The sequence below is a fragment of the Suricata suricatta genome, chromosome 6 (assembly GCF_006229205.1).
Source record: "Suricata suricatta isolate VVHF042 chromosome 6, meerkat_22Aug2017_6uvM2_HiC, whole genome shotgun sequence".
NCBI classification, from domain to species: Eukaryota; Metazoa; Chordata; class Mammalia; order Carnivora; family Herpestidae; genus Suricata; species Suricata suricatta.
Genome location: NC_043705.1, coordinates 29,788,932 through 29,814,008, shown reverse-complemented (window position 1 = coordinate 29,814,008; position 25,077 = coordinate 29,788,932). Strand labels below are relative to the sequence as shown.

Genomic DNA, 25,077 nt, shown 5'->3' with positions numbered 1-25,077 from the left:
CACTTTGTCATCACTGATCTTTGTATAAAGGCACTGGAGGGCACCAGAGTGGCTCTGGCTCTGCCCCACAGACCCCCCCAGGCAGAACGGCGGCTGCTTCAGCCTTACATCCTCATCTGGGCTGCCGGGCTGACTAGGGCCCCTGGAGCCAGTCCCAATCTGTTTCCTTCTATTCTTTGACAGGAAGCTGCTGGAGAGCCAGCCCCCACCCCTCACCCCGCCCCAGCACTCCCTCTCTCTTCTCCACTATGGACAGAGCCAGCGTGGAGCGGCTGCCTGCCCGCCACAGACCCAGCTGACATGGGGACGGTTGGAGCAACACAGCTGTGCTGGGTGATCCTCGGCTTCCACCTACTCCAAGGTAAGAGGCATCTACCACTCCGCTTCAGCAGTTCCTCTCTGGCGGCAGGCAGTCCTGGGCTCCTGTTCCTCCTTCACAATGTATGCCTCACATGCTCTCCATCCAGGCCTGTGCCCAAGGGAAATTCCAGAGCCATCTCATGAAGGGAACCAGCTGAATTGGGGGGTGGGGGGCCATTACCAGGCAAAGGTAAAGTAGATATGTGGTTAAATACTTTTGTGGGAAAAGTTCCAGGGTGAACTGGGGCCCCCATAGAGGCTCGTGTCCCGAAATGTGGGAATTGACTGTCTTGGTATGAGACTGTGGCCGGAAAGCTCCTTCCAGGGGGTTCTAGCACGAAACTGCACGTGGGGCTTTATAGGTGATCCTTTTTCTTCTTTCACGTGAGGAGTAACAACCTGGGAATTCCAAATGTTGACTTTTTAAGCTCAAATCACAGCAAGAGGGACTCAGGATAGAGACAAAGAACTATTTGCCAGAGAGGATGTACACAACATCCTTGGCCAGGGGGCTGGATGAGATGACCTCCAGAGGAAATGAATGGAAACACCTATGAGACTGGATTCCGCTAGCTGGTGAATGGTGAAGCAGCTCCTCAGGGGTGCTCTAGTGCTGGAGCAGTTGCTGGGAACCATGACAAATCCAGGAGATTCTGACTCACGGGGCAGCAACTTCCCTTTGGCCATCCCTTCCCCACCTCCACCTCACTCCCCATGAGTCCTCTGTTGAAGTGTAGCAGAAAAGAGTGCAAAGTGCTTGGATGGAAAGAGAGAATGGCCCTTTTTTGGCAGCGGGGGTGTGAGGGCCTGACTTCTGGTACTCTGTCTCCTGGAAAGGTCAGACCTTTCTCTAGAAGCCCATGGACTGGGGGTACAAGTCTAATTGCCCCCCACCCTGGAGGTGGAGGCAGAGTCCCACACTTGATCTGGGGCTGGGACACTACGCCATTGTGGAAACTGTAGAAATAGCAGAGGAGGAGTTTAAAAGGCAAGACTCATGAGGCAGCACTGTTCCAGGCAAATGGCAAGGCTGAGAATGCCCTGTGTTAAATTCTACATAAACCACACTCGCCTCCGGAATTTCCTTATCTCTTACCCCAAGATCTCAGCATACTTACTCTCTCCCTAGACGAACCCTTCTGAGGATATTCAGGCCAGCAAGGTGACTTGAAGTGGATCCAGAGAGACTTGGAGGGTTGGAAAGAATTGGGCAACAACAAAAAAAAGTCTAGCATTTGAGTTTTCTTGTCCTAACAACCACTCATGAGGTATGAAAGTCATTTGCACTTTAAAGAAGAGAAGACTGAGGCCCAGGTCAGACAGTTCGTGGTAGAGTCAGAACTTGAACTCAAACCTGCCAGACTCCAAAAGCCGTGATTTTCAACTATTTAATTATGCTGCCAAGGGAAACAGGGGAGGAGGTTGGTGGAAGGGGAAGAGGCTAGAAGGTCATGAAGCAAGTAGGAATTAGGGAGAGGAGACAGAAAAATAAGAAATCTCTGTGGTCAAGGGGCACCTGGGTGGCTCAGTCAGTTAAGCATCCAACTTCGGCTCAGGTCATGATCTCACAGTCTGTGGTTTGAGCCTCTTGTTGCGGCTCTGAGCTGTCAACTGCTTCGGATTCTGAGTCTCCCTCTCTCTGCCCCTCCCCTGCTCACTCTCCGTCTCTCTCTCTCTCTCTCTCTCAAAATGAAATAAAGATTTTTTTTTTAAATTAAAAAAAAAAAAGAAATCTCTGTGGTCGGGGTTCTTCTGCCCAGTGGTCAGAGGCACCATGGCCTGTAGAAACAGATGTGTCTGAAGTCCCTCTTCTGCTGACAGAGGAAACTACCGGTGGTGGAAAGTTCTGGTAGGGAGAGAGGGCCAGAAGACAGAAAACAGGCTAGTGGAAGTTGGAGCTTGTGACTTTGGAACTCCTTCCAAGATGCTAGTTTTGTTTTCAGATATGCGGAAGGCAGTGCATGGTGCTAACCACTAAAAGCTAACATTATAACTTTATAGAGCTTAGACGGTACCTTAGACATACTTGATCAGTAACTGATAAGTGTTTTCTGGAAGTGCCTTGAAAGGGTTCCTCCAGGGTCATTTTCAGCTGGGAAGAGTTCTCTCTAGTCTCAGGCACCTACAAATTTTAATTCCCCTCTGACACCCCACCCAATGAGCAGGTGGGGCTAACAGAGACTGGTGACCCTGAAAAAACACAGGATTTGAGCAAGCCTGGGCTTGGAAATAATTAATCCCATACCATTGAGTGATAGCGCCATGGAGGAGGGCAGCGACTAAGGAAAATAAACAGTCCAGTAAGCCTCCACAGGCTGTGTGGGCCTTGGCACCCAGCTGCCTCTGTCCGTCCAGGCCCGGGCGTGGGGCTTCCCTGTGGCTGAGGGGCCTGGGAGCCCAAGGGCCAGGCCAGAGGCTGCAGTCCCAGCAGCAGAGGGACGGGAACCCAGCTGGGCGGCTCCACTTCCCCACGTTGTTTTCCTTTCATATTGTTCACAGGTTTCAAGAATGATTTCACTGTGGAAAATGAGCAAACACAGCCTGACCTTTCAGGTCCCCCACACACACAGGGGACGTGCATACGGGTACACAAGCACACATACACATCTGCACACAGGCCCACGGGCATACACAAGTCCATTAAAAAAACAGCCAAGGGGGATGTAAACTGGTGCAGCTGCTCTGGAAAACAATGTAGAGGTTCCTCAAAAAACTATCCATAGAACTCCCTTATGACCCAGCAATAGCACTGCTAGGGACTTACCCAAGGGATACAGAAGTGCTGATGCATAGGAGCACATGCACCCCAATGTTCATAGCAGCACTTTCTACAATAGTCAAAACATGGAAGGAGCCTAAATGTCCATCACCTGATGAGCGGATCAAGAAGATGTGGTATATACATACAATGGAGTACTATATGGCAATGAGAAAGAATGAAATATGGCCATTTGTAGGAAAGTGGATGGACCTCGAGGGTGTCATGCTAAGCGAAATAAGTCAGGCAGAGAAGGACAGATACCATATGTTTGCACTCATAGGTCTAACAGGAGAATAGGAGAAACCTAATGGAGGACGAAGGAGAGGGGAAGAGGGAAAGAGAGTTGGGGAGAGATCAAAGGAGGCAAAACTTGAGAGACTATTGAATGCTGAAAACGAACTGAGGGTTGAAGGGGGAGGGGGGAAAAGAAGTGGTGGTATTGGAGGAGGCCACTTGTGGGGAAGAGCACTGGGTGTTGTATGGAAACTAATTTGACAATAAACTACTTAAATTAAAAAAAAAAAAACTAAAAAAAAAAAAGCCAAAGAGGATTTCTGACTGGGGCCTCCCGGTAACCAGCTTCTCCCTGGGTTTGGCCAACAACGGCCATTTCTGAAGTGGCCTCTGCCTCTGAGAGTAAAATTGGCCGCTTGTTCTAGAGCTTCCCTGGCTCCTATCTATACCTCAGAACTGGTTTGCTGTGTGAGCTCCTACCTCCAGGTGGAGGGGGTGGAGAGACAACCCAGATACCAACGCCAACCCCATCTTTCCATTCCCTTCCCTCGGGGCAGGATCAAGATGACAGTATGCACAGGGAAAATGGATGGCTGAGTGGTAGTGTAGCAAAGAACATCAGCCTACAGACCTGGAGTCCCAGGTCCTTATCTAGATGTGTCAGGTCACTGGCCCACTGTCCTTGGACAAATCACTAGTTTGAAATAACCTTCACCTGGCCTCATGTCACATTGGTATAAAACCCACACAGGATTAAAGAGATGGAAAGGACTCTGGGACACCGAGCCATGAGGTGGTGGTGATGGTGCTATTGAGTCGTGGTTAGAGGAAGCCAGCACTATGGGCTAGAGCCACATCCTTCAGCCCTCTGCCGAGTGTGTCTGTCTTCTAGCATGAGAGACTTGGAAAGCCTGGGTTCTTCTGTGAGCTCCACACTGGGCAAGAGACTCACCAAACTAGTCAAAGTGTTTTTTGCTTTCTCTTGCAGGCCACCACTCCCAGCCCACGACAATACAGACATCCAGCCTTCAGGGTAAGACCAAACACGCAGGGCCTACTCTGGCATTTAGGCCTGGCAGCTAAGGAAGGGCGAGAGGAGCATTAGATCTCCGGTGGTTAGTGCTGTGGCCAGAGCTCCAGCACATCCAAGGCTGAGCTCATCTCTGGATGTATTTCAGCATGGCCCAGTCACATGTGCCTTGAAAGAGGAGGGAAATGAATGGCTGGGGTGGGACAAGGAGGAGGACTAGAAAACTCCAGCTACAGAGAAGAGAGGGAGACAGAGCAATAGGAGGCAGTGATTTTCACCCTCAGATGATTTGTTTCAGGAGCCTTCAGCAGTCAAAATCTGACCACAGAGCCACTTTCTTACAACACAGGTGAGTAAGTGTGGCTGCTGAGGGGCCAGTCCCTCCCCCCTGCCTAACCCTCAGCCCAGCCCTTTAGACCTGCTTGAAACTCAAGTGTTCTTAAACAGGTGAGGGAGTGTGGTGTCACTAGACCTGCCCCCCTCCAACTCCCCCCTACTCTGTGGCTGCAGGAGACAGCCCTTCCTCAGAGCCCAGTAGGCCAAGCCCTCTGACCAGCACTGAGACCCCAGGTACTTTGCTGCTCAGATCCAGATGCCCTCCAGGGAGGGCCCAGTGAGGAATCAGACTAGTGGAGGAAGACAAGTAAACAGGACCTCATGCTGACAACCACAAAGCAGGGTGGGAAGAGCTGTGATGAGCAGAAGCAGAAGGTGCTTCAAGAGGGGCACCTGGTTGATTCAGTCAGTTAAGCATCCGACTTCAGCTCAGGTCATGATCTCACAGTTCATGAGTTCGGCCCTGTGTTAGGCTCTGTGCAGACAGCTCAGAGCCAGGAACCTGGTTCAGATTCTGTGTCTCCCTCTGTCTCTGCCCCTGCCCCACTTACAGTGTCGCTCCTTCAAAAATAAATAAAACGTTAAAAAAAAAAAGAAGAAGAAGAAGGTGCTGCAAGAACTGGGACAAATGTCAGCCACTTCAGACTTGGGAGCCAGGGAAGACACGCTAGAGTGTCCTCAGACATGCTGACATGCTAGAGTGTCAGAAGCTGAGGCCCAAGAGGGAGTTAGCCAGAGGGAGACTGTGTGGTAGAGAGGGTGCTAAGGTATATTTGAGGCAGTGGCAACTGTACAGGTAAAGGCCAAGGTGGAAGAGAGGATGGCTCCTTCTGGAATTGAGAGCAGTAAAGAAAATGAGGATTTTGGACTAACAAGGGTCCCCTGTGTACATGCTGGCCAAGGCCCTGAGTGCTCCACGAATGCTTCCTTATCCACAGCAGCTCCAGAGGAGACCTCACAGGTCCTCGAGGCAGCCAGTAAACCCGGGACACAGAACATGAGCACTGTGGATGGTCACTCCCAGGCCCTGCTGGGCCTGACCGGGTCCCAGCCACAGAAGTTGGCATCAGAACTTAGTGAGTACTTGGGGCTGGGGGTGAAAAGCACTGGGTCATGACTGGTTGGGGTCCTTCTCCCCCTCTTTAGGAGGCCCACTTTCTGCCCCTCAATGAGGCATCTCTGGGCCAGGATCCACATCAGTGGCAACCTGGTTTGGGAATGAGAGAGAGAGGTTTGGTGGCAAGTAGAGACAGAGTCTTGGGCCTGGTCACCATGAAGGTAAAAGGAGCCTGACTTGAGACTGATAAAGCCATGGAGGGGAAAGGGACGGGTGGAACCCAAAATGATGGAAAGGAAGCAGAAGAGGTTGGGCAAAGGCTACACGCTTCTTGTTTCACACAGCAGCCTGAAGGGAGTGGACGCCCCCATTCTGGCCCTGCTGTTTTGTGGCAGGAGCCCAGGTGTCCTAAGCAGTAGTAGTATATCCTGTCCATGCTCTCAATGAAGAGCACCCTGACCCTTTCTCTCACCCTAACCCTTGGCTCTGGGGTTTTTTTTTTACACTCACAAACTTATTTGGCAGTGAGAGTGTGGATAATGAAATGGAATAGCTATCAGACCTGCAGTACAACGAGTGAAAGAGGGGCACCTGGCTGGCTCCATCGGTGGAGCTTCAGACTCTTGATCTCAGGGTTATGAGTTTAAACCCCCGAGATTATTTAAAAATAAACTCTTTTAGAGGTGCCTGGGTCCTCAGTCAGTTGAGAATCTGACTTCAGCTCAGGCCATAACCTCACAGTTTGTGAGTTTGAGCCCTGCATTGGGCTCACTGCTATCAGCATCAGCGCAGAACCTGCTTCAGATCTTCTGGTTCCTCACTCTGCCCCTCCCTCACGCTCTCGTGTGTGTGTGTGTGTGTGTGTGTGTGTGTGTGTGTGTGTGTGTGCGCGCGCGCGCGCTCTCTCTCAAAAATAAATAAAACATTTAAAAATTTTTAAATAAAAACAAAATAAAATCGTTTTTAAAAAAGGAGTTGAAAAGGAGGAAGAAACAAGTGATCATACTACCTTTTAAGTAGGCCAGAAACATGTGCCCTTTGCCCGTCTTGTTATATTAGTGCCTGGGGACAAACATCCAGTGTGCTTTTTTCCTCCCACTTCAACCCTTGGCAAAACACAGATGGCTCTACCTTGCCCATTCTGGCTCCCTTTCTCTGGAACATATAAATGGGCCCCAAGGGGAAGGTGGGAGGAGATAACAGGGGAAGCTGGAGTCCCCTGGAGCTAGTAACATGAGCAACCAGCAGTGCAATTGACCTGAATCCATATCACTCAGTTCTGACCTCCATCCTCCTCAGAACTGGTCTGAGTGGCAAGGAGGAAGTCTTTTTGGAGGGCATGAGCTCTGTCTGCAGTTCTTTACCTGGGGAAGTGGAGGGGGCGTGTGGGAGAGAGAGCTCTCGCTCTCTCTCCGGTAGCATATGCCAATTGCTTCGCTGTTGCATCCAACCCCACTCCACTTTAGACGCTTCTCAAGATGTTACTCCCACATCAGCCACCATGAGCCTGAGGATGAGAGAAGATTCCACCATCCTACCCAGCCCCACATCAGAGACGGTGCTCACTGTGGCTGCATTTGGTAAGAGGGAGGAGAAGGTGGCAGGAGACACCATCCCTGAACTGACATGGACTCTGGGTCTGGAAACACAAGTTTAAATCTCACCTATTTGTTCTAGGAAGGTCTGGCTGATGAAGAAGGCCATGGTGTGAAGGAGCCTCCCCTGCCCCTCCCTCCAATCAGCTCTTTGGGGCTCTGCTGAGTTCCATGTTCTTATGGGAGGGTGAGGCAGGGCTGGGGGGCTCACTCTGGCCAGGGGCAGCTGGGTGAGAGCTCATTCATTAGGCAGAGAAGAGGAATTCACTTTGCTCTCAGAGCCTATATACACAGCACTTAGCCAGAAAGGGGATTTGGACTCCTATTGCCCCCTTTTGACCCCTCCTCTGTCTCTAGTTCACCCTATCCTTTTTCCCTGTTTAGGTGTTATCAGCTTCATTGTCATCCTGGTGGTTGTGGTGATCATCCTAGTGAGTGTGGTCAGTCTAAGGTTTAAGTGTCGGAAGACCAAGGAGTCTGAAGGTACATTCCCTGCTGCTCAAGGTCTGCCCCCTCCGCCCCCGCGCAACTTTTCCCTCTTTGCTGAGGGACCCAGAGCTACATTTTGGGATTGACACTGAGCCTGTAGTGGAGGAAAAGAATGGCACATGTGCACCACTGATGAAATGGGAGGGTAATCCACTTGGGTGGGCTTCAGGGACAGGCTGGTCTTCTGGGTTACAGCATGTGACCCCCAATCTGTGCCTTTGGATTTTTTACAGATCCCCAGAAACCTGGGAGTTCAGGGTTATCCGAAAGGTAAGACTGTCAGAGGTGGAAGGGAGGAATCATCCATCAGACATCTCAGTCCCCCATTCTGAGAGAGATCTGACACGTCCTGCCTTCTTCATACACACACATACAAGTGCACACGGAATCTTGACAGCTTGCACTGAGGCCAGGACTAAGGGCAGGCCAGACAGGGGTGACCCTAAAATGAAACAATCAGGTGACAGATGACCTGGAACTCTTCAGCCCCAGAACCATGTCTCTATAACCCCCTCAAGAAAAGTGTAGGCATTCAGATTCTAATAAACCCCTTTAAATAAGAAAACACTTAGGGGGCACCCAGGTGTCTCAGTTCAAGTCATGGACTCACAATTCATGGGTTTGGGCCCCGAGTTGGGCTCTCTGCTGACAGCTCAGAACCTGAAGCCTGCTGTAGATTCTGTGTCTCCCTCTCTCTCTGTCTCTCTGCCCCTCCTCTGCTTGTGCTATCTCTCTCTCTCAAAAGTAAATCAACATTTAATAATAAATAAATAAATAAATAAATAAGAAAACACTTATCTAAAGAGATACTTACTGAACATCTTTTATGTGCTGGGCACTATGGTAGATATTTTATAATATTATCTCAAATCCTTGCAGCAATCTTCAAGGAGGATATATTGCATTTTGTACATTTGAGAACATTGAGACTTGGAGAGGTTGTAACTTGGTCAAGATAATACAAGTTGCAAGGAGTAAAACTAAGATTTTTTTAAGTTTATTTATTTATTTCAAGAGAGAGAGAGAGAAAGAAAGAGAGACAGAGACAGAGAAGGAGAGAGAGAGAGCACAAGCAGGGGAGGGGGATGGGTGGAGAGAAAGAAAGAGAATCCCAAGCAGGCTCCTGGCTGTCAACGAGGAGCCCCATGTGGGGCTTGAACTCACAAATTGTGAGATCATGACCTGAGCCGAAATCAAGAGTCAGATGCTTAACTGACTGAGCCACCCAGGCACCCCAAAAGTAGGATTTAAATACCAGTATTTTGGGCTTCAAAGCACACTCCCATGTCATTAGGATCCACCACCAAAATAGAGGTTTATAGAAACAAGGTTCAAAGTTCCAATACTTGACCCTACAGTTCTTTGACCACCACACAGACCTCCAGCTCCTTTGTTTATGACCCATATTCTTTCTTACCCCTAGCTGCTCTACAGCCAATGGGGAGAAAGAGAGCATCACCCTGATCTCCATGAAGAATATCAACATGAATAACAGCAAAGGATGCCCCCCAGCAGAGAAGGTACATTTTTCTTGGTTCTTTCCTCCCTTCTACCTCCTTCTCTTACTTTCAGGCTCTAGTTCCTTTATTAGAAAATAGATACTTTCCAAGACCGAGGCTCCTCTCTCCTCCTCTCTAGCCCACCACTCCCAACAAGGTCCCCCTTTTTCATACTGTATTTATTTTGCAGGTTCTTTAGAAGCTATGTTGGTCCCCACGGGTCCAAAGATGACACAGCTGCCCTGTGACCGTAACGAGGAAGGCAATGGGATTGGTAGAGGCTATGAATAACTTATTTTATTATTTCCCACTTCAAGACCTACAGGACACTAGCATTCCTCAGATCTAGAAGCAAGCTACCAATAGAAGAGACTACCATATGGGCAACCATTCTAGAAACATATCTTGCTCCTCCTACCTGCTCAGTCACAGGGAGGAGGAGTCTGTAGAGCAAGAACAAGTAAAATGACAAAGTGGAGTGGCCCTTGCTACTTTGCATTAAAATTATTTTCTGGCCTGCAGTCTAATTTCTTTTAAGGTTTATGCTCTCATGTGTGCTTGTTAACAGGGTTCTAGCATCTTTGGGGCCTCTTTTCCTAGGCAAGGCATGTGTCCAAGTTTTTGCCCCTATAAGGAACTCTTTGAAAAACCTGGGAGGTCAAGAGAGCATTTTGTTAGGTCTACCTCTGTTTATCTGGATTATTATTATTGCCATTATTTTTATTTTTAGTAGACTCCATGCCCAACACGGGGCTCAAACTCACAACTCTGAGATTAAGCTTTACACGCTGAGCCAACCAGCCATGACCCACAGTTCACCCAGATTATTAAATAGGAATGAGGAGACTGACTAATCACTTCAATAAAGAGGAGAGAAAGGGACCTGTAAACAATGACCAATCATCACCAGAAAAGAAGTTTAGAACATGAAAGGCATAGTGAATTCTGACTCGGAAACTCCATGGTGAGAGCTGAATAATATGAGGGCAAATGTCCTCTGCCTGCCCCAGGGTAGGGTCCTAAGCTGTGGGAATAACACGGGGGAGGTTTGGAGCTAGGATAGATCTGTGACTTCATAAGCCAAAACTCACCCACTTTATCCTATTTTCTTTGTGTCCTAGAAATGAAATAAAGGGTGAAAAACACTGTAAAGTCTTTTAAAGGGAAGGAGAAGAGGAAGAAGTTACCTATTTTCTCAGTAATCTCTACTGTGCCCTGGTTTGGAAATGAATCTTGGTTAGGGAAATTCAATGGAAGACTCATCTGTTTATGTCTACCCAGAGTGGTTAAACTTTCTTTTTTTTTTTTTTTAGTTTATTTATTTATTTTGAGAGAGAGAGAGAGCGCGAGAGCATGTGCATGAGCAGTGGAGGCAAAGAGAAATTTGGAGAAAGAGAATCCCAAGCAGGCTCTGCTCAGCACAGAGCCCAGTGTGGGGATTAACTGTGAGATCACACCCTGACTGGTTATCAAGAGCCAGATGCTTACGGGCTTACCCGACTGAATCACCCAGGTGCCTTTGTGTGGTTAACTTTCTAGATACCTGCTAGCTGGCAAATCACAAAATGAAGAGAACACAGATTACCCATTCTGAAGCAATGATATGCTATTTTCTTCTGGATTTAGACTCAGCAAAATGATATGAGAGAGAAAGCCTGGAAGAAAATGTTTCACTCTGTTTCATTGCAACGATTTAAGTGGACTGAAGAAATCTACTGGATTCTAAAATGTTTTAGGACAAGGCTTGAAATCTATTCATGTCTATAGCTCCTATTTGGCACACTGTGCCCAGCACATTGGAGGTCCTAAAAATTGCCTCTTGAATGCAGGAAATCTAGGCTGGGCTGTACAAACACACTTGCAACTTGACTTGGGCACAATCAACTTCCCATCTCCCAGCCTGTTTTCTTACTTTTAAACCAAGGTGGCTGGACTACTTGGCCTTCACTATCTTTTCTGCTTCTCATATTCTACAGTTCTATAAACTCTAGATGTAAGAAAAAATGAACACACTCTTTTGAGTAGAGATCACTTCGGGTGAAAGCCAGAGACAAGTCTTAGGTGAGTCTGAGCAAGTCTTCTACACTCTTTGGACTTAGATTTCCCTGTGTGTTAAGGGAAGAATGATTCCTACCTGGGCCTTGGTAACTACTTGGTAGGTAAAATGGAATAGTAAGTGTGGAGATACTTGGGAAGTAAAAGTATTAGTTGGCAACTGCAGCAGACAATATGGAGTAACACCATTCTGGTCCCACTTCAAGATCAGGGCACTATTTTTCCAGCTGTTAGGAGTGTTCACTGCCCAGAGCTCACAGCTGGTTGATGACTGGTTGGTGGGGTGGCATGAGGACATGAACCTCTTCCCCCAACTTTCCCCTCCGCGCAGTCCTGCTTTCCTTGCTCCTCACAGCTCTTCTTCCCAAGAGCAGTCACCAGTACACCTTCAGCATGCAAATCTCAGAGTCTTAGAGTCTATTTCCAACCCATGACAGCAATACTACAGCATTTTTAAAAAATACTACAGCATTAAAAAAAATAGCTCAGATATATATTTTTAAGCCACATTCCAAAAAGCCCATGACTTCCTAGCCAGGTCCAGTACAAAAAACTCCATCATTGGGATAGAACTCTCCAGATGACATAACAATATCTAGATGTACTGGGTTCTGTTGGAATTGTTACTGTGATTCTGGCTGCCATGGCCACTTAATTCAGCTGCTTATCATACTGGACTAATTAAGTCAAGAACATGAGTCTAGGTAACTCAGTGGATGTCTCTGTTCTAAGGCCACAAACTTTCCCCTGACTCTGGACAATGTCCTTCAAATATGAGCGGTTAGTCATAAGATATTTATATGTGGGGGAGAGGAGGTGAACTGGTATTAATATGAGATTGCATGGCTTTTACCATGAAACTGACACTGCTGGACTACATTAGCCATGTTGATTTTCCTGTTGTTAATTAGCTATCTTTTGAGAAGGTTTCAAGGATAAATGCACTTAATGCTGAATCCCGTTCTCCAGCAAACTATATCAGAGGGAGTTCTGCTGGAGGATCCTACTATTTATGCAAATACAAGATCCCACCTCTGATAGGAAATCTGAGTGCAGCCTTCTGCAACCCTTGCAGCTTCCCTGAGACAGTGCCTCTTCCTTGATGTCTAGACAACAGGATGGTGGCCATTTATAAGATAGCTTCCTCCCTATACTAACACAGGATTAGACGGTCTCAAAGCAGGAACAGGTGGTGGGGTGGGGAGGTTACTGTAAAGTGTCTTTCTTTTGCTTCTTGCCCCATCTTATGGGAGGGCAACTGACAAATCAACTCAGGCACAGAGGCCCAGTTGGACAGAGGGATCTTTACTCAGTAGCTTTCTTCCAGGGGTAGATGGGGCAGCATCTCAATCATACAGAGCACAAGGCAAATCTCGGTATCACCAGTAAAAATTCCCTACAGTTCAACAAATATTTCTAAAAGTAAGTAGAAAAAAATGACAGAAATCTGAGGCCAGCTCTAAGTAAAATGGTTTAGCAGATGAAGGACCATTGCAGGCTTCTTAGCCTACTTTACGCATACTATTTCCCCAAGCCAGGCTTCTGCTACTCAATTCTACTTGAATCTGTTAGAAAACATTGTGGCTCTGCTCAGCAGTCTCCCTCTAGATTTGTGGGAGTCCTTTATCACCTCTTTGAATTTCTGCTATACCTACCTTGAGAAGATCCCAATTTCTCTTCCCTTATTTCCTTCCTCACTCTTCCTGCTGGTTACTTTCCCCAAGCACCACCATCCTGAACCTTCTGAGCCCACAGCTTCCTTTTTCATCAAACACAGAGGTTGAATTTGATAGTGGGAATTATTTTGTTGAGTAGTTGGTGTGCTTCAGCCAAAGTGGGCACAGAAGTGTTCTAAGTGTTGAGGTTTGGAGTTCTAAGTTAGTCCTAGTGCTACAGTCATAGAAAGATTCATCCAGAAGTGTTAATTGAGGTGTAAATGAGCTAACGGGTACATCTGCATGGCAATATCTGAGAGGGTTGCCATGCTGAGCTATTTTTTACTGATATAGGACTAAATGCGTTGTCTAGATAAGAAGTGGGGAGTGAGGTTTCAGAGGATAATGAGAAAGGTTGTTGAGGTATTAGACACTTCCAAAAAACTGCAGCTTTCCAAATCTTGTCCAGCATTCTTGATCCTGGACTCTACACCTAAGTATTCCCATAATTCTCAATCCAATTACAGTGCTCTAACACTCCCACTCCCAACCAGATACCTCTAACTTCACAGTATTCTGACATCTCTCAGTACCTCCAGACCTTAGCCCTGCACCCCTGTACTCTAAGGCATACCCCCAACCTTCCCTTGTCCATATTTTAGAGCAGTCTGTTTAATTTCCCAAAACCAAATTTCCGTCTTACATCCAATCACCTAATGTATATCCCTGATCAGGTCCCTTGTCTGCAGAACACAAGTGGCTTCTTTAGGACCCAATCTTCTCTGAGCACACTGATGCTCATCTATCCCAGGGCCACTGCTGACTGCACAGAAGGCAGAGAACTCCATTGGACTGGAGGCTTTTATCTTTCCAGTTTGTGTCAGGGACTGTTCATCTCCCTGTCCCACCCCAACTGCCTAAATAGCTGCTGCTTGAAATCACAGTTGGCATACTGATTTGGTCTTCCTGGTAAGATCTCAATGACTTCTAAGTAATTTTTTGTTTGTGGATGTATATGATCATATTTCACTTTTAAAACCTGGTCATTAGCCATCCCAACTCAGCCGCAGGCACGATGAGTCTGTAAGGACACTGAGAATTGCTTTTATTCTTTGCTAGTCCCCATGCAGACATGAGAGGGAAAATGCAGGAATATTTCACTTCCCTTTTACTGATTTCCTAGGGCCTTCAAAAAAGAAACGAATGGCCAAGGAAATGACTGGGATGGAACAGGAGAAAAGTCTCAGGGGTGGCCTTGGAGTAGGATGGGATAGATGAAGGATAAGGGACAGCAAAGATAGGGGCTTTAATGCTGGCTCCAATGCCTGTTCATTTCTTCTTTCTCTACCCCTGCCCCTAGTGCTCCCGCTAATGATGCTGTGTTAGAGCAGCTGGACGAAAGGGGGCGTATCCAGACTGCCCTCTAACCACATAAATCTACCTCACTTTTCTATTTTCTTGGCTCTTAAATTTTCAGGATTGGATTCACATCCCCAAAAACCTGTCTCTCAACCTCCAGGACCGAACATATTTTGCAAAGAACAGCCATTAGCGTATGTTTTAAAAAGACATTCCTGAGATGAATAGTCATGCTATCACCCTCTAGACTAGTTTGCAGAATCATTCTCAGGCAGGATCTCATGGCGCCTCCTTGAATGTGCCCAGTGTTAGGCGAGACCGAAGCCACTGCCCCCACTCTACAGATGAAGCAAAGTGTGGTCAGAGTAGCCCATCAGCCAACCAGCAGCAACAAACCACTACAGACCTCGCTTCCAAGGATCGAGCCCCTTATACCGCTACAACTCTGCTGGCCCCTCGCCCGGAGCCTGCCGGGAGTTGTAGTCCAATGTGCCGCAGCTCCTATGGGTTGGACTACAATAACCAGCATACCCCGCGCTTCTTGCCCCGTCCCTTTCAGCCTCGGATGCCGGGGGGGGGGCTCGGCCGACCTGCTGATTGGGGACCGGTATGGCTGCGACTCTGGGCAGCGGGGAGCGCTGGACAGAAGGTACCAGGTCCTTGCCGGAGGGTGGGACAGGGCAAAGTTCGGGAGAGGGGTGAGGCTCCTTAAGATGCCTGTGGGCTAAGTTCCTGGGCCTGAGGTGAGGGATGGAGGCCTAAGATAAGATGCTGAGCCTGAGCAGGATTCCAAATTAGGTGGGGGACCGCTGATGGCAGAGGCCGAAATCTGGAAATCAGGTGCGCTGGCTCAAGCAAAGGAACCGGCCCCAGAATCACCCGTAATGACATTTTGCCTCCACCCCCCAGCCCCGCCTCCGCTAGTGCCCAACCTAGAGCCCGCGGTGATCGGGCCCCATCCGTACAGAAGGTCAGCAGAGTAATGAGGAACCCCCTCCTCCCTAACTTGCTTCCCTGGCCCTTACCCTCGCCACCAAACTAGGCCGCCTGACTCTCCCTCTCCATTTGGTCCTGTCCCTGCAACCCGCATCAGGACCGATAGGCTGGCCTTTTCCATCCTGCAGTCAAGCAAAGATACTGATTCAATATCTATTATTTGCCCTGTATTATGCTGATTGTGCAGCAGGGATTTGACAGATTTGGCCCCCGAATATCACAGACCGCTCAGTCCATTGAGGAAGTTTGAGAGGTAAATAGACAATTACAAAACAGAGCCACTAAGTCGTGGGCTACACAGCAAGATTGTAGGTTTGAGAAGCACACTGACAGCTTGGGTGTCAGTGGAGGCCTTATGGAGAAAGTGTTATATATGATGATATGAAGGATGTGTTGGAGTTAGGCTGACTTAGAAGAAGAATGTTGCAGGCAGAGAGAACAGTATGTGCAAAGGCACAGAGAAAAGAGAAAGCATTGCTTACCTGAAAGGTGTTTGATGTGGCTAGAGCATAGATGGTAAAGGAGCAAGCATGTTGTGAGGAGGAGGCTGGAGAGGCAGGCTGGGCTTATAAGAAATTTGGAGGAGGAGCAGTGGGTAGTCACTAAGGCATTTCCATCAGGAGAGATGTTTTAAAGCCTTTCCCAGATCTGCCTTCTTTGACTGGATTGCTATGGCCTTTTTTACATTATCCAGGTTTTATAATTACCTGAATCTTTTCCCTTCAAATTATAACCTTTTTGTGGTCAGAAGTAGGTCTTGTCTGTACATCTTCCTAATCTATCTAGCCAACTGTCTTAGTCTATAGATGTTAGTGTAAAAGAACTAAAGGGGGGCCTGGCTGGCTCAGTCGGAGAAATGTGCGACTCTCTTTCTCTCTCTTTTTTAAATGTTTACTTATTTTGGAGAGAGGAAGAGAGACAAAGCATGAGCAGGTGAGGGGCAGAAAGAGAGGGAGACATAGAATCCAAAGCAGCCTCCAGGCTCTGAGCTGTCAGTACAGCTCAGACGTGGGGCTCGAACCCATGAACCGTGAGATCATGACCTGAGCCAAAGCCAGACGCTTAACCAACTGAGCTACCCAGGCGCCCCTTAATATATTTTAAAATCTCAAATCAATAAGCAAGCCCATGCAGGGCTCAAACTTATGAACTGTGAGATTATGACCTGAGTCAAAATCAGACACTTAACCAACTGAGCCACCCAGGTGCCTCTGTGTGTGACTCTTGATCTTAGGTTCGAACCCCACATGGGCCATAGAGATTACTTAAATAAATAAAACCAAAAAAATAATAATAAAAATAAAGGACTGAACTCACCCTACTTTAAATCTTATTGGTAGGAGGCACTGCAACAACAAAAAAACTATTTTATGAGCAATGTCACTTCTGACCATGGATCACAGAAAAATAGGCTTCCTCCTGCACTGCACTTCAGGCAGAGTATTGGGCAGATACCTCCTGAAAGGCAAGGTATTGAGCCACACCTCTTATGCGCCTTTTCTGGCTCAGATTCAAAATATTTGCTGAATGTTTGCTGTGGGTTTTATTATGCTTCAGGTTTCTGGCATTGTAAGTTTTTCATGGTTGCTTTCATATTTACTATATTGTTTCCTCAAGGAAGATGTTTGTTCAGTTTTATATGGATGCTTAATATTCACTCTGATTCAGAGGTTTGGTCCTCACACACCAGCCTCCAGGCAGCCTCCCTGATAGTTAGGGCAGGTAGCAAAGCTGATTGCAGATCAGAATGAGGCCTAATGAAGGGGCTATTTCTTTTCAGCTTACATTGATGCAGTTAGAAGAAACAAGTACCCAGAAGACAGACCTCCTGAAAGCCATGACCCCTGTGGTTGCTGTAACTGCATGAAAGTGCAAAAGGAAAAGAAGTCTGAGAATGAGTGGAATCAAACCCGTCAGAGTGAGGGTAGTGCCACTTACACTGAAGAGCAGCTGCTTGGGGTACAAAGGTGAGTCTGTGGTGGGATTAGATGAGTGATTTTAATGTAGAGTTCCTAGCAAAATGTTCTTACCTATTTCTTCTCAAATAAGCATTCTTCAGGATAGATCAGATGTTGGGCCACAAAACAAGGGACAATAAAAGGATTAAAATCATACAGTGTATGTTCTCTGAAATCGACAACAGAGCAAATTTAGGAAATTCACAATGTGTGAAAATTAAATAGTATGTTCCTAAATAACAAATAGGTCACAGAAGAAATTATAAGAAAATTAGAAAATACTTTGAGATAAATGAAAATGAAAATACAGCATACCAAAATGTATAGGATACATCTAGAGCAATACTTAGAAGGACTTTTATATATATATACACATATATATATTATTTATTTTTAAAGTAGTTTTTTTTATGTTTTTTTAATTTATTTTTGAGAGACAGAGAGAGCATGAGCAGGGGAGGGTCAGAGAGAGAGGGAGACACAGAATCTGAAGCAGGCTCCAGGCTCTGAGCTGTCAGCACAGAGCCTGACATGGGGCTCGAACCCATGAACCGTGAGATCCTGACCTGAGCCAAAGCCAGACGCCTAACCAACTGAGCCACCCAGCGCCCCTTAATATATTTTATAATCTCAAATCAATAAGCAAATCTTCCACCTTAACAAACTAGAAAAAGAGTAAAAAGAGTAAACTAAACCCAACCAAGCAGAATGAAGAAAATAAAACAGTAGAAATAAATGAAATAGAGGTTAGAAGAACAACAGAAAGTCAACAAAACCAAAAGTTTTTTTTTAATGTTTATTTATTTTGAGAGAGAGAGAGAGAGAGAAAGAGAGAGAGTGGCAGGAGGGGCAGAGGGAGAGGAGAGAGAAAATCCCATGCAGGCTCCCTGCTGACAGCACAGAGCCCAATTGGGGGCTTGATCCCATAAACCCTGAGACCATGACCTGAGCTGAAATCAGGAGTTGGATGCCCAACTGACTGAATCACCCAGGTGCCCCTGAAAGTTGGTTTTTTTTTTGAGAATATCAACAAAATTGACAAACCTTTAGCTAGGCTAACCAAGAAAAACAAGACTGAAATAAATAAAATCAGAAATGAAAGAGGGGACATCATTACCAGTCTTGCAATAGTAATAAAGATTGTAAAAGAATACCATGAACAATTGTATGCCAACAAATTAGATAACCTGGATGAAACAGACAAATTTGTAGAAAGGTACAAACTACTAAACTGATTCAAGAAGAAAAAGAAGGTAGGGCACCTGAGGGGCTCAGTTCTTAAGCATCTGCCTTCAGCTCAGGTCATGATCTCATGGTTCGTGAGTTCAAATCCTACATCAGGTGAGCTCGAGCCCCACTTTGGGTGAATATAAGCCCCACTTTGGGTGAGCCCTGCTTCTCTATCTTTTTTTTTTCCCCCTCCTGGGATACTCTCTCTCTGTGCCCCTCGCTCACTTGTGCCCCCTCTCTCTCTCTCTCTCTCAAAATAAAAGAAGAAAAAGAGGGATGTCTGGGTGGCTCACTTGGTTCTGCATGCATGCATTCTCTCTCTCAAAATAAATAAACGTTAAAAAGAAAAAATCATATGCATCTACCACAAATACAGAGACTGAATTAACATCAAGAAATTTCCCATAGGGACACCTGGGTGGCTCAGTCAGTTAAATATCCAACTTCAGCTCAGGTCTTGATCTCGCGGTCCATGAGTTCAAGCCCCAGCCAAGCTCTGCACTGGCAGCACAGAGCCTGCTTGGGATTCTTTCTCTCTCTCCCTGTCTTTCTTCCTCTCCCCCACTCATGCTGTCTCTGTCTCTCTCAAAATAAATAAACTTAAAAAAAATTTTTTTTTCTCCACAAAGAAAAACCTAGGTCCAGAAGCCTTCACTGGTGAATAAAACCAAATGTTTGAAGAAGAATTAATTAATCCTTCATAAACTATTACAAAAAATACAAAGAGAGAGGAATACATCTCCACTCATTCTAGGGGGTCAGTATTACCCTATAACTAAAAACAGACAAAGACATCATAAGAAAACTAAACAATCAATCAGTATCCCTTATGGGTACAGATTCTAGTAAGATATAAAAACATATAAAACATATAAAGAGAATTATATACCTTGATCAAATGGTATTTATCCCAGGAGGTTAACACAGGAAAATCAGCATGATATACCATATTAATAGGATAAAGGACAAAAGTCACAGAATCATTTTAATAGGCACAGAAAAAACACTTCACAAAATTCAACACTTTTTGTTTCTGGATATTCTTTCATGATAACAGCACTTAACACCATAGGGATAGAAGTTTCTCAGCTGATAAAGACCATCTATAAAAAACCCACAGCTAACATCATCATACTTAATGGTGAACAATTGCATGCTCTCCAAGATCAAGAAAAAGAGAAGTATGTTCACTCTTAGTCACTTCTATTCAATATTGTAAGAGAGGTTCGAGCCAGGGCACTTAGGCAAGAAAAAGAAACAAATCATTCTTGCAGATTGGAAAGAAATAAAACCATATTAACAAATGATATAATATAGAAAATCCTAAGGGATACACACGCACACACCCTTAGAATTAATCAATGAGTTCAACAAAGTTGCAAAATGCAAGACCAGTATACAAAAATCATTGTTTTTCTATGCCCTACAGTGAACAATCCAAAAATGGAAAACAATTTCACTTATACCACCATCAAAAAAGTATAAAATGCTGAGGAATAAATTTAATCAGAGAAGTGAAAGATGTATGTTGAAAACTACAAAATTTCATTTAAGGAAATTAAAGATCTAAGTAAATAGGAAAATAGCCTGTGTTCATGGATTGTAAGGCTTAACATTGGAAATATGGTAATACTACTCAAATTGATCAATGGATTCAACATATCCCTATCAAATTCATCACTGCCTTTTTTACAAAAATTGACAAGCTGATCCTAAAATTCATATGGGTAATGCAAGGGGCCCATTATACCCAAAACAGTCTTGAAAAAGAACAAAGGTGGAGGACTCACATTTCCCAATTCAAAAACTTACTTCAAAGCTATAGTAATGAAAATAGTGTGGACTAACGTAGGATAGACATGTAGATTACTTGAATAGACTTGAGAGTCTAGAAGTAAGCCTTTATATTTAGGGTCAATTGATTTTTTGACAAGAGTGCCAAGGCAGGGGCTCTACTGACTTAGTCAGTAGAGCATGCGACTCTTGATCTCAGGGTCCTGAGTTAGAGCCCCACTTTGGGCATAGAGATTACTTAAATTTAAAAAAGCCAAGGCAATTTAATAGAGGGAAGAATTGTCTTTAATAAATGTGTTGAGATGCCTGGATGGCTCTGATGCCTGGTTAAGAGTCGGACTCCTGCTTTCTGACTCCTGATCTCAGCTCAGGTTGTGATCTCACAGTTGGCAAGTTCCAGCCTCCCCAGGCTGCCTGCGATTCTCTCTCTACTCCTCCCTCACCTACTCTGGAGCACTCTCTCCCTCTCTCTCTATGCTCCTCCCTCCGTCATGCATGCACTCTAACCATAAAAAAAAAAAAAAGATAAATAGCCCAATTGAAAAATGGGCAAAGGATCTAAATAGGCATTCCTCCAAAGAATATATACAAATGGCCCTTAAAAAAAAAAAAAGATATGCAAATAGCCAATAAGCATGTGAAAAGTTACTCAGTATCATTAGTCATTAGGGAAATACAAACCAAACCCACTATGAGATACCACACCACCTCACACCTGCTAGGATGGCAATAATCAAAAAGATGGACAATAGCAAGTGTTCATTGGAATGTGGAGAAATTAGAACCTTTGTATACTGCTTGTAGGAATGTAAAATTGTGCAGCCAGTTTCAAAAATAGAATGCCAGCTCCTCAGAAAGTTAAACATAGCACATGACCTAGCAATCCACTTCCAGGGAAGTACCAAGAGAACTCAAAACATACTTCCACATAAACTTATACATGAATGTTCAGACAGCATTATCCATATTGCCCCCAAATGGAAACAACCTTCATGTCCATTAACTGATGAATGGATAACAAAAGTAGGAATATCCATACAATGAATATTTTTTGGTAATAAAAGGAATGAATATACATACTACAACATGAATGAACCTTGAACATTATGCTAGTCAAAGAAGCCAGACATAAAAGTCCCCGTACTGTATATTTCCTTTTATATGAAATGTCCAGGATGGCAAACTTATAGAGACACTGGTTGCTAGAGGTTGGGAAGTAGAATGAGGCCTGACTGCTAATGAGTATGAGGTTTCTTTGGGGGTAATAGAAATTACTGGAATTAGATAGCGGTGATGGGTGCATAACTCCATGAATATATCTAAAAACAAATCAATAAACCATATATATTAAAGGAATAAACTTTGTGATATATGAATTATAGCTCAATAAAGCTGTTTTTTTTAACAAACAAAAATTTATACCAAAGAGAGAAAGAGGCAGAGGAGTATTTGCCACGGAAGCAGGGGTTGGAAACTGGGCTGGGAATCCAAAGGATCCCCATGGGCAGCTCTTGGGGATGGACCATGACTGACATTCCAGACCCTGCTTTAGAGTCCAGCCTGTGATACTGACTGACTTTGAACTCTTCAGCAAGGCTCTGGGCCCCTCTCTGCCTAACTGGACTATGTAGTTGCAAAAGACTGGAGACATTCTAAATGCCCATGATTAGGAGATATATATAATCCAAAAACACAATACTATGCAGCTTTTGAAGAGAAAGACATAGATATATAACAACCAATATTTATGTAGTGTCACATGCTATCAAGCACTTTGATCAATACTTCATTTAAATCATAACAGCTTATGATATATACTGGAAATTACCAGCCCATTTCAGAAATAACACCAAGGCACAGAGGTTAAATACACACCAAGATAAGATCCCAACTAAGGCATTCTGACTCCAGGGTTCATGGTCTAGTACAACATTTCTCCAAGTGTGGCTTGGGAACCCCAAAACCCTTAGGGGGTCTGCAGGTTTACAACAACTTTCATAATAATACAAACACATTATTTGCCTTTTTCACTCTCATTCTCTCGTGATTGTACTATGGAATTTTCGAGGGGCTATGTGATATGTAGTTATATTCATCACTCTTAAAATTTCTTGTTTTCATTTCTAATATGGTAATTACTGATAGATATAACTCATATAAACAAAAGCTCTTTGGGGGGACTTCAGTAATTTTTAGAAGTATAATTAACTTCAGAGATCAGGGTGCCTGGGTGGTTTGTGACTTGATTTTGGCTCAGGTCATGATCTCACAGTTTGTGAGTTCAAGTCCCACATTGGGCTCTGCACTGATCGTGCAGAGCCTGCTTGGGATTCTCTACCTTTCTCTCTACCCCTCTACCACTCATGCTTTCTCTCTCTTTGAAAATAAATAAATAAACCTAAAAAACAAACAAATAAACAAAACTTCAGAGATCGAAAAGTTCAAGACTTTGGGTGCTTGGGTGGCTAGGTCGGTTAAGTGTCCAACTTTGTCATATCTCATGATCTCACAGTTCATGAGTTTGAGCTCCAGGTGAGGCTTTGCACTGACAGCTAAGAGCCTGGAGCCTGCTTCAGATTCTGTCTCCCTCTCTCTGCCCCTACCCCCTCACACTCTGTCTCTTTCTCTCAAAAATAAACATAAAAAGAAAAATAAGTCCAGGACTGCCACTCTGGTCTGCATTATTATCCTGTACTCATCTCTGTATGTAACAGATCTTTAAGATAAACTGTTGGTTTTTAAATTTTTTAATGTTTATTTATTTATTTTTGAGTAAGACCCTATGAGAAATGGGCAGAGAGAAAAGGAGAGAGAGAATCACAAGCAATCTCAGGAACTGTGAGATCATGACCCAACCTGAAATCAAGAGTTGTTAGCTTAACCAACTGAGCCACCTTGGTACCCCAAACTGTTGGTTAAAAAAAAAAAATGTATAAAAGTAATTAGGGTATGCTCCTATTTAGGTTTAGAAAAATGTGGAGACATGTCTATACATACTCATGCTGTACACAGCATTCATAGAAAACTTCTAATAGTAGTTGACCTTATGGTGGAGATTGAGGGGCGGGGGATGAGTAAGCAGGAAGTTTTTTACGTTTGTTTTTTTGTTTGTGTTTGAGATGAGAGAATGTGAACTGAGGAGGGGCAGGGAGAGAAAGGAGGAGAGAGAATCCCAAGCAGGCTCTGTGCTATTGAGTGGCACCTCATGTAGGTCTGGAGCCTATGAACCATGAGATCATGACCCCAGCCAAAACCAGGAGTTAGATGCTCAACTGAGTGAGCCACCCAGGTGCCCCTTTATATTAACTTTTTAAAACAAAGTTTTTAAAAAGGTACCCATAAGGAAAATGAGATAGAGAGAGATAACTAGGGTGATTAGGTATTTCTTCTGGGTTTACTATCCTGTGATTCAACTCTCAGGGTAGCTTAGCCTGCACCTTGATATAAGGAGGAGCATGTTTATTCTACCCACTTGCAAAGATTTAGGAAGAATAAAATATTGGGTGTAAAAATACTTTGAAAGGCATTAAGCTCTTGGTAGGAAGAAAATATTGTTAATCACTTTGGATATTTCATTAATGTGTTCACCAATTTTCTTTTAGGTTTGTTTTGGGTTTGTTTTCGGACTCACATATTGCAGGATCAGTGTACTATTTTATGGTGAATTGTTCAAAAGGGAACTTTGTAGATGTACATGTTTCTGATGTGTCTTTTTAGGATCAAGAAATGCAGAAATTACTATGAAATTTTAGGAGTGTCTCGAAATGCCAGTGATGAAGAGCTTAAGAAAGCTTACCGGAAACTTGCCCTGAAATTTCACCCTGACAAGAATTGTGCTCCTGGAGCGACAGATGCTTTCAAAGGTCTGATCCTAAATTAATGTTTAATTCTGCCCTTCTTGTGATATTTGGTCCCAAGTCATTTTCAGCCTCCCCTCTAATTGTTTTATAATACTACAAACAGGACCCTTTTTCCTGCCTTTCCTCTTAAATAGTGATTATCAGCATGGCTCCCTCCTGTCTTCATTCACTTAATTTCTTTTGGAAAAAAAAAATTTGGTTTCTCTGTAATGATACATTTTTATACTTAACACATAAATTAAAAATCTTACTTAACAGCTTCACACCCCCCCAGTGAAGCCATTGATCCAGTCAAGGATTATTAATGGTTGTTAAAACTACTGGTGATGAGTTTTTGTGGAATAGGACCCATGATGTCAGAGTGTCATCCCCCAGAATACGTACTGATTACAAAGCAAAAAAATTCCTTTATAATGGAGATATCTAGCTGCCACCACTTTAACCAAGTGATCCAACTTTCTGTCACCAATACTGGCCCCACCTAACATTATGTGGTATGGCACCTCTGTAGTATTCTTGCCAAAATGTTTGACCTGAATCCAATAATGAGGAAACCATCAACATATGGGCCATTCTACAAAGAACACTGACCTGCTCTTCAAAAAAGTGAATATAATGAAAAGTAGAAAAGGTGGAAGGACCGATCTACATGAAAAGAAATGGAAAGGATATAAAAGCAAATGCAGTACATGGACCTTGCATGAATTGCATGGATTGATGTTAATTTTCTTAGCTATGATAACAGTACTGTGATCAGGCAGGAGATTGTTTTAGGAGATTCATGCTGAAATATTTAGGGATGAAGTGCA

At 44.5% G+C, this 25,077-nt stretch overlaps 3 protein-coding genes across 8 annotated transcripts in view; 2 read left to right on the top strand and 1 right to left on the bottom strand.

Moving 5' to 3' along the window:
• SMIM33 (small integral membrane protein 33) overlaps positions 1-13,228 on the bottom strand; it is a 24,020-nt gene extending 10,792 nt beyond the window's left edge. The window contains exon 1 of the transcript XR_003909793.1: positions 13,072-13,228. The gene's annotated coding sequence lies outside the window, so the exon portion shown is untranslated. The remainder of the gene's footprint in view (positions 1-13,071) is intronic.
• Positions 248-9,888, top strand: ECSCR (endothelial cell surface expressed chemotaxis and apoptosis regulator). Of its 5 annotated transcripts, none has more exons than XM_029942020.1 (9): positions 248-361; positions 4,344-4,388; positions 4,684-4,734; positions 5,663-5,797; positions 7,245-7,358; positions 7,758-7,856; positions 8,096-8,132; positions 9,286-9,382; positions 9,552-9,888. In XM_029942020.1, the coding sequence occupies exons 1-9, from the start codon at positions 301-303 to the stop codon at positions 9,558-9,560; spliced, it is 648 nt and encodes a 215-aa protein (XP_029797880.1). In that variant the 5' UTR covers positions 248-300; the 3' UTR covers positions 9,561-9,888. The 5 variants fall into 5 exon arrangements, with proteins under 5 accessions (XP_029797880.1, XP_029797879.1, XP_029797882.1 ...); XM_029942019.1 differs by having other exon boundaries at positions 5,660-5,797; XM_029942022.1 differs by lacking the exon at positions 4,684-4,734.
• DNAJC18 (DnaJ heat shock protein family (Hsp40) member C18) overlaps positions 12,088-25,077 on the top strand; it is a 27,625-nt gene continuing 14,635 nt past the window's right edge. The window contains exons 1-4 of one of the 2 annotated variants that reach the window (XM_029942017.1): positions 12,088-12,196; positions 14,990-15,079; positions 17,207-17,393; positions 24,126-24,271. In XM_029942017.1, coding sequence (XP_029797877.1) covers positions 15,040-15,079; positions 17,207-17,393; positions 24,126-24,271 — 373 coding nt within the window. In that variant the 5' untranslated portion in view covers positions 12,088-12,196; positions 14,990-15,039. The remainder of the gene's footprint in view (positions 12,197-14,989; positions 15,080-17,206; positions 17,394-24,125; positions 24,272-25,077) is intronic. The other variant, XM_029942018.1, reaches the window with a different exon arrangement.